The sequence below is a fragment of the Astatotilapia calliptera genome, chromosome 10, assembly GCF_964374335.1.
Source record: "Astatotilapia calliptera chromosome 10, fAstCal68.1, whole genome shotgun sequence".
NCBI lineage: Eukaryota > Metazoa > Chordata > Actinopteri > Cichliformes > Cichlidae > Astatotilapia > Astatotilapia calliptera.
The window spans coordinates 19,780,995-19,790,395 of NC_137431.1; the positions used below are offsets into that span (position 1 = coordinate 19,780,995).

At 38.1% G+C, this 9,401-nt stretch overlaps 2 protein-coding genes across 2 annotated transcripts; both read right to left on the bottom strand.

The window, feature by feature from the left end:
- Positions 1 to 2,187: 2,187 nt before the first annotated feature.
- LOC113030351 (claudin-4-like) lies at positions 2,188 to 3,463 on the bottom strand. The gene has a single exon (XM_026181737.2). The coding sequence runs from the start codon at positions 3,309 to 3,311 to the stop codon at positions 2,334 to 2,336; it is 978 nt and encodes a 325-aa protein (XP_026037522.1). The 5' UTR covers positions 3,312 to 3,463; the 3' UTR covers positions 2,188 to 2,333.
- A 2,377-nt stretch (positions 3,464 to 5,840) lies between these two features.
- Positions 5,841 to 6,751, bottom strand: LOC113031074 (claudin-4-like). The gene has a single exon (XM_026182955.2). The coding sequence runs from the start codon at positions 6,607 to 6,609 to the stop codon at positions 5,977 to 5,979; it is 633 nt and encodes a 210-aa protein (XP_026038740.1). The 5' UTR covers positions 6,610 to 6,751; the 3' UTR covers positions 5,841 to 5,976.
- Between the last annotated feature and the right edge of the window lie 2,650 nt (positions 6,752 to 9,401).

Genomic DNA, 9,401 nt, shown 5'->3' on the forward strand with positions numbered 1-9,401 from the left:
TGAAGTGTAGATGTTTTACCAGTGACAACCAGTGTTCATATCCTTGTGAGACCCAGCCTATCCATCTGTTCCATTCCATTCATCCAGTAGTGGACACAAATCACAAAAAAAGTTAAACTAAACCTTTTTTTTCCTCCTTTCCTCCTTTCTTTTTTATCCTCCTCCTCTGGAGGATAAAACATGGATTCTTCAGACCCGATTCTTAGTCTAGAAAGCTAGAAAGACTTAATTTCATTCACCCAAGGACTAACAATATATTTAAATGTTCTTTTCAAATGTTACATTGTATTAGACTAAAGACAAACAAAAGAATGCAATAAAAATGTAAGTGTGAAGGTGGGGGAGCCAGAGACGAAGAAAAGGACAACAGGTGGCAGTGTAAGCAAGCTCGAACCATACCGCATTTTGTGAAGGACAAAACAGCAATGTGTATGAAATTTAAAAAAAAAAAAAAAAAAACCACGTTTAAAGTGTCACTCAGTATTCCTGCTGGTCCATTTATGCAGAAAATTTCACATCTTTGTCTCTGATATAGCAGTGCTGCTCTGCATGCACTATCTGCGTGCACTATCCATCTGTAGGCTCTGGCTGGATGACTGCTTATCAGTCACCCATTTTGTTATTGGTCATATTTCTCTCTGGGTTTATCGCAGTGCATTATGAGCTGAAGAGATCTTTGGAATAAAAAGAAAATAACATATAAGTCATTTGCTACCTTTTGCCCTAATAGTAAGTCCTAATTTTGCTCTTTCTCTTGGGTGTGTGGATGTTTAATTGTTCGACAATGTCAAGGCTGTGAAATTGTCTGCTGGCTGTCAGGTTTTGCATGATGCAAAGTTGATTTAAGGTCAGTTTACATATGTAGATTATCTTGTTTTCAATCACACTTTCCTTCACCTCTGCAGAATTTTGTGATGTGGTTAAGATTTCTTGAGCTCTTAGTTTTAGTCACATTTCTGTTGCTGTCATGAGAAAGCTGTGCAATGTCAACAGACCTGGTAAAATCCAGTTTAGCCACTTTTTGTTTTTTGTTTTAATCATACTGAATTTTCAGCACTTTCATGCAAATGTTGCTTGAGGGAAAATCTGTAATACAAAATATGATCACTCCTAATCATGTTTCCTGCTTTCTGCAGAAAAAGGTTACCAGGTTACCTTCCGTTACCACCAGATAGATACATTTGCATGGCCTACTGAAATCACCATGACAATCGTCAATGCAAAACCATGTGAGCTGAAGCTGAGGAGTAAGAAGAGCTCTGGGAAGGCAAGAGGATGGGTGCTTATCTGGTGATGTGTAGAGTAGTGCAATGCTTTTGTAGTACAGTGTAGATTATACAAGTGAAGTCATATCAGGTCTTAAAACATGCTTTAAGACATGCTTGCAACAGGCATAACCTTAGAGAAAGCTTTTGTACATGACACAACATGACAGATGCATATTTCTATTTAAGGAACTGCATTTTGGGCAGCTCAAACAACATGCATGATCACATGATACGAGCATGATTCACTGAAACTAAATGTTGAATCCTCAACAAACACACAATGCTTCCTCTTTTAACACTGCACACCTGCCTGTAACTTTACTTTCTGCCAAACCAGTTTGTCCTGTGGCTTTTAATTGCCAGGAACAGGACTGAGAGTCCATGGGGATTCTAAAAGGCCCTTTTCCACCTCGTGCCTCACATTATGTAAAAATTAGCTGGATACTTTTCAGATCAGCTCACAGTCATTTATTGAACAGCAAATGCAAAAGTATCAGCCAACATAGTGCAATGACATTTCACTGTGCCAAATGGCATGATCATTAAAATAACAAAATAACAAAACTTTGTATTTTCAATAATTGAATTTCTTCATAGAGATATTCACCAAAGAGCACATTTAATAATGTAATGCTTTCAATTAATGTATAATATATAATGTGTATGTGTCTAATAAAATATGTGTCTACTCGAAGGTAAAACCCTGCTGCCCATTTTAAACGAGAACTTTAAAAGTCTGAGGTAAACACCAAAAAAAAAAAAAAAATATATATATATATATCTGGTAGCAAATTAATGTTTCACATTTACAGTAACAGAGTTTAAATAGGAATTTGTTAGAAGTTAATTTGTCGCATTCTTCACACATTTCTTTGGCATGTTGATAAATGTACTCCTGAACTTTTCTATCTCATCCTTTAAAAAGGAAGCATCATGGAGTATATTTATACCCAAATAAAGTCAGTACACACTCACAAACAAAGAAAAGGCAACTTATAAATAGCAGTATAGTAAACTGTCTTTTGTGCCAACATAAGTACACATATTTAATTATATGTAATTATATTATAAGTATGTCTTTGGTGGATTTGAGGATAAATCTTCCCCGTCACTCTTAACTGATAAGGTGTCCATTTCTGCTTCTTTCAGCTGAGACTTTGTAGATGGTACATCACTGTGTTTCGATTTTGTCGAGTCTGCCTTTTTCAGTTGTGACTTTGTTGAAGGTGCCCATGATTTCTCTGACTCCTCTTTTGAGCCCTGCTCAGACATATACTGATAGGATGGAGGCCTTGGGTACTGCTGGGGCTTTGAAGTCACTCCCTCATAGCCATGAGGCCTGGGGTAGTCCACTCCAACAGGCAGTGACTTTGCTGATGGCGCCCTGCTGCGATGAGAACCCCCCAGGTTGGACCCGTTGTAGGAGCGAACCACCTGGTAACGCACAGACGTCCTCTTCTCTGTGTCATGGGCTTTTATGGGGCGTGCGGAGCTGATGAATAAACCGCCTCCCAGAACAAGCAAAACAGATGCTCCCCAGCCAATGTAAAGACAGGCACCAATCTCCCTCTTCTGAGCATCACTGTAGGCACTGTAGAAGTTCTTCACTAAAGCCCCAGCCACCCAAGATGTAGGAATCAAACAGAACAGACCTGCAGCCATCAACACTGCTCCTGCCACAACAGCCACCTTGCCCTTTGCCCCATTTCCAGTTTCATCCAAGAAGCGGGTGCACTTTCCTCCAACAAAGGCCATAATAAGTCCTGCTGCACCTACAGTGATTGAAATGACAGTGAGAGCTCTGGCAGCCTGCATGTCACCACTGAGGGCAAGGAGGGACTCGTAAGGTTTACACTGCATCTGACCTGTGCTTTGGACCACGCAGGCCATCCAAATACCCTCCCAGAAAATCTGGGAGGTGACGATGGAGGTGCCCACAAAGGACGAGACCCTCCACATTGGCAGTAAGCAGATGACAATGACCCCTGCCCAACCGAGGAGGCAGAGGCCACTAGCAAACATCTGCATCCCCATCGAGGCCATAATGTAGGTCTGGAGAAAAAAAAATCTTTTTTGTAAAATCCTTGCAGAGTTTTAAAAGGTGACTTGCTGCGTTTCTTGATTTCTGCTGAGTCTCTTTTGCATTTGCTTGTCTTTTCCTCTGGTTGCTCTTCTCTTGTATCTTTCTGTGAGTGTTTCTTTGTCAGTCCTTCTCAACATGTGCGTACTGTGCGTACTTTTTCTTGCTACTGTTGCAGTGTTGTAAACTATGTATGTCAGGAGAGCCTAGTCTGTTGCAGTTGTTGTCCTGCCTACAGTTTTTTGCTACTGGGATTGAGGCGTGTCTTACTTAAGCCTCACTTCATTTGTTTACAGCATATGTCCCTCCCCTTTTGTACCATGCCTTTCTGCCTCTTCCTTCTTTACTTTTTACTTAAGCACCTGAGAGCATTCGTTCTTTTTTGTCACCTGAGCAGATGCCTATGTGGTACTGAACAGGTGTAGACAGTGCCACACCTACTCTGTAGAAAAAATAAAGAACTGGAAGTTGACAGAGAGAGAGAGAGAGAGAGAGAAAGAAAATGAATAGGCAATGACATCACCCTCGCTCATTATCTTTGCCTCATGAGAACATTTTGTAAACAACAGCTATGAAGTAGGCAGAAGAGACAGGTATAAACCAACGCCTACCAATGGTCTGTTCTGATGTTAATCTGTCACATACAATACCTCTGCGAAAATGCTGCATTTGATTACCAGGTGATTTAATTTGATTAAGAACTTAATACATGTGTTAGGTCAGAGGCCTCTTCACGCAGCTAATGTATTTGAATAATGTGCGCATGCAGAGTATGTGAAACAGAAGGAGGGTGGAAAGTTTCCTGGGAGAGGACAGGACAGAAGTTTCACTTGAATAGCACACAGTGCAGAAAAACCTGTTCGAAATATGCAAAACCCCCGTACCACACAAGAGAACACACACTTATGTAAACTTGTGTGGCAGAAAATGAAACCTTTTTATCAAGATCGAAATCATTTTTAATCTCTATGACTTATAAAGGTTAGACTTTACAGGGGCTATAAATTATTTTCGGAATTAATTTTATGGTTAAGCCTGATACAACACAGTGCATTTAATTTGAAATCTTTTTAAGGTTTACCTATTTGAACAGAGATATTTTGTGTAGATAAGCTCATGTATTGTAATTTGTACCACTGTGAATGACTTTTCCCCCCTTGTTTCCTCAGAAACAGAAACTATGCACGGTTTTAATGATTAAGCTGATTCAGGAAAACACATTTGAACATTCTTTGAGTCTAACTGTCCTGGCCTTGCCAGTCCCCTAGACATCATAGAGGACGCGGGTAAGAGCTTGATGATGCCCAAGCTAATGTACATTATGGACAACACCTTTCACCCCCTGCATACAACTGTGGAGTCCCTGTGCAGCTCCTTCAGCAGTAGATTGTTACTACCGTGGTGTAAGATGAAGAGCTATCACAGGTGCTTCAACAGAGCGCACAATACCCACACAGGATAAGTACTGTTTAAGTGTATTACATGTGTATTACTATCGGTCCCACTGCACATTATGTACATATAAAAAATTGGGGTATATGTTACTGTATATACTACATATCTACATAGTATAGTAGTTTTTGCAAATTTGCAAATTAAAAAAAAAAATTCTAGTATATTTTTAATTCACTTTTTCTTTCTGTCCCTTGTGCTACTGTAACAAGGAAATTTCCTTCGTGTGGGACTAAATAAAGTCTCTTCCTATGTATAATTAGCTCAACTTTATATCTACTGTCTGAGACAATAAGGATTTTAAAGGAACTGAAACACTGGTTTAATGTGCGTTCACTAAAAATGCTACACATTATTTTTTTTATGTTTTTTAACATCAGATACAAAGAGCCAAGTTTTCAGTGCTGTATTTAAGAATATTTTTTATCCTGATTTTGGTGTTTAATTCAGAAATCCACAAAACTAAATAAAGAAATGAACACATACTAAATAGCATTACATAAATGCTAGCATCCAGTGTCTGTTTTTCAGGCTCTTTGATGAGAAGGAAATGTCCCAAAACCAGTTTGTAAAGATTCTTTCAAGGACACTCGCAAAACCAGATCTTCTGTTTTAATTTCTTTACTGTTTGTCACTAGTGTGACTCATGATGAAATTAAAAAAAAAAAACACAAGCAATGTCACATGCACATTTAATACAATTTTATTGACATACAGTCATCCATAATACATATATATATGTACATATATATATATATATATATATATATATATATATATATATATATATATATATATGTATCCATCAGTATTCCACTAGTTTAACAGAGAAAGCAGTCAAAAAATGAGGTCTAGAGTTACAAGGGTGTTAATACGGATTTACAATGGTTTTAATTAAACAAGCATCAGATTTCAGACATAACCCTGAAAGAAAGTATCCCATATTGATATAAAAAAGAACAGAAAATAAAAATGTAAAAAAATCTCTGGTGGTAGAAAACATAAAAACAACAGATATATTCAAAAACAGGCTGAAAATACTGTATGTGTGTATATTTTGAAGAAAAAAAGCTTAAGTTACACAGTCTCACTCTAAACATTTCGACTTATTTTAATCACAGACATTGTAATTCTAAAAGGTGGACTCTTTAAGATATCCAGCAGAATGCTCGCTATCTAAACATATTCCTTATGACTATCAATAGAGCGAGCCTTGGAGTACCTAACGTCATAATCAGTGGCATTGTTGGGGGGACAAGAGCTACAGAGCAGGCCCCCTCCCAGGATCAGAACCCCTGCAGTTCCCCAGCCGATGTACAGAGATGCTCCCAGCTCTCTCTTCTGTGCAGCAATCAGGGTAGGGTTGTAGAAATCACGAATGACGGTGTTAGCGGTCCAGCAGACTGGAATAAGCACCAAGAGGCCGGCAATGATGAAGACAATTCCAGCAGCTACTGCCACTCTGCTCTTTTGCACTTCGTCTTCGACAAAATTTGTGCACTTGCCTCCAACCACCGCAAGCAGAATCCCAAAAACTCCAGCGATGATGGCGATGACAGTGAGTGCTCTGGCAGCCTGCAGGTCTTGAGCTAATTCTAGCATAGAATCATAGACCTTGCACTGCATCTGGCCTGTACTCTGGGTCACACAGCTCATCCACAGACCCTCCCAGATGACCTGAGAAGTGACGATGTTGGCACCAATGAAAGCGGTGACTCGCCATTGTGGGAGTCCACAGGTGATGATCGACCCAAGAAAGCCGATGACTCCCAAAAATAAACCAACAAGCTGTCCACAACCAGCAACCATGTTGATCCTGTCAAAGAAAAAAGATTGAGCGTCCTTGAGAGCTTTGTGTGTGAAACAAAAGTTCAGCAGGTAGTTGTTTCAGCTGATCACTCAGAGAAGAAGCTGACTGTGAGTTCCTTGCTCAGTGGTTAAAATTTTAAAGGAGGTGACAGAGGAGGTGTTTTTCTAGTGCTGTATGCAAGGTCAAACAGGTTTGTGAAGAAATGTCACCCAACCAGCTTTTTTCAACACTTGTAGAAAAGATAGCAGTTTCATGTACATAACAAAGGCCAATATAATGGGAAAAAAACACCAAAAAACACCAAAACGAGTTACACAGAAATACAGACTGCCACCAATGTCATCAATTTATTATTTTCTGTGAAACAATAAAATGAATATTTTGAACTGGCATATTTATGAGAACACTATTCACTTGGGTGATACTAAATACCAAACAGGGATTTACCAAATGAACAATGCTAGAAAAATGATGCACATGACTTTCAGAGTGAGCTCATTGTCAACCGATACCTGTAGCTCATAGGTTAATAGATGTCAATAGATGTAGGTGTTTCTACACTGAAACTGTCTGTTCTTGTGACTGAGTGAGATGAAAAATTGCATTTATCGAGCTCAGCTGTGCTTTAAAGAGTGCTTTAAAGTGTATCTGTGAATCACACACACTTACAGCCGAATCCCTTAGGGTTGCCATACAAGGTCCTGACCTCCTTAGGTTGGAGGACCCAAAACACCCCCAAAAAACAAATGTCATACAGTACCAAATCTACATTTGTGGAAAGAAAATTAGAAGCTTTTGATTTCCCTTTATGGAATTGTATGAAAAATAGACTTGCTAATTAGTAAGGAAAAATAGATGGTTTGAATGCCATTTCATTCTTTTCTTTTTTTTCTTAATACATTTATAATATAATATTTTGTCATGAAATCAATATCCTTAGTATCCTTATTTTCCTATTATATTGTTTTATGTACTTTAATAATGAAGGCTTGTGGAGCAAGGCCACTATTGACTCACAAAGTGCTCACCCAGACTAAAAAACAGGAAGTTTTAGTGCACAGGCATATTAATAGATAAAGACACAGAAAAGAGAAACTTTCCATATAAGCAATGTTTGAAACAGTGTGTGACGTGTGTCACGTCTGAAGTACAGAAATAATACCATATAAGACAAATGTTGAGCTAAAAATGTTAGAGCTCTTGCAACTGGCGTTTGAGCTGTGCAGGGGTCTCTCTTCCGGAAGATGATTGAATAAAAAGAAATATAAATGTTTTAACACACTATGAGTCAGTTTTCTCTGTTCTATCATGGGGACAAAAGAATCTGGGTTAATATTTGGTGTTTCCGCTCGGTTCGTCATGCAACAGAGAGAACAAATGTGGCCGAAGGTTGGATCTGATATGAGGCGAACAGGAGACCAGTCTAAAAAGATTTAAAGGTAGGCACAAACCTGTTAAATAAGCAAATTTGTGCAAATGGGCTGAATTATAAATTATCTGGTCGCTGAGTAGGTGATCTTAACTATCAAATTGGCTCAGTAGTGGTAAAACTGAATTCTTGAGAATAAAGTAAAATTTTGAAGTAATGAAAAGCTTTGACGTAAGAATAATGAAACTTTGAGAAAAAGACAGTACTGAGATAAAAGTAACATGAGATGTTATGAGGAAATAAGAGAGAAAAGAGACCAATGTGTGATTAAAGAATAAGAGAATATAAGAGTTATTGGTCAGTTTATGGTTCAACAAGCGTTAGTCATGGAGTTGAAGAACTTCCCCCTTTGTAAAGACGTTTACTAAGATTTTACTCAGGTGTCGCTGCTGAGATTTGTGGCCTCAGGATCAGAAGATCATTTTAAGATACACTTATTTGTGAGTAAAAAGAGTAATTTTGGACGAGGAAGCCCGACAGAAAACACCTGGTTCTGTCAGGATGTTTAAGTGACACAGAATTTCAGAAAATCGAGTCAGAAATGGTTTTGTGGCTCTTGGTAAACTGATTTTGAAGGAAAATCAGTGTTTATTGTGCTGAAGTAACAGATCCAGTGCAGTCTGAAGGGAAGAATCAGCTGTACAATTCTGAGTGTGCAGCGTTGTTGATATTAACCCAACTATGAACATGTGGATGAACATCACAATGGACATTTACAGAATGCAGAAAATGACAGCAGATGTGAACTACAAGAGGGACCTGTTTGTATCACGATGGAAGAAATGGAAAAAACGCAGGCAAGTTTTTGCTTTTGCTTTAGATTTTGACTTTGTTAACTACTAGAAGACTAGAGGAAATATTAGTTACATTAATGGAAACAAAAACGCACTCCCTACATTTATTTATTTACTTTTCTTTCCTTTTTCTTTTTCCTTATGTATTTTTTATTTATTTGTTTGTTGTTTCCTGTTTTGCTTCTTTTTCTTTTCTTCTTCTTCTTTCATTCTTATTGTATGGATATTTCAGTTGTTTAAATATAGAAAAAAAAAAGAAAAAATATATGTACTGACAGATAGCTGAAGTTGATGGTATTATATAGTGATTCCAAAAATGTCAATAAAAAAATAAAAAATAACAGATCTGGCGTGGTCTGAGGAAAAGAAATAAATCGGTGAATGGTTGATATACTTACATGAATTTTGGTGGATCTGCTGAGGTCCAGAAGAATAATCAATGCGGACTGTGTTGGTTTGGATGTTGATAAATGATCCAGGAAGAATTGCACTGGGTCTGTGTGTGTGTTGTTGCTGAGTAACAACATGTGCAGTTAAAAATTGGGCGCTGTTCCTTCCTCTTTTTAGT

Bases quoted from the DNA above. Each gene is read 5' to 3' on its own strand.
- LOC113031074 (XM_026182955.2), bottom strand. From the start codon at position 6,609: ATGGTTGCTGGTTGTGGACAGCTTGTTGGTTTATTTTTGGGAGTCATC.
- LOC113030351 (XM_026181737.2), bottom strand. From the start codon at position 3,311: ATGGCCTCGATGGGGATGCAGATGTTTGCTAGTGGCCTCTGCCTCCTC.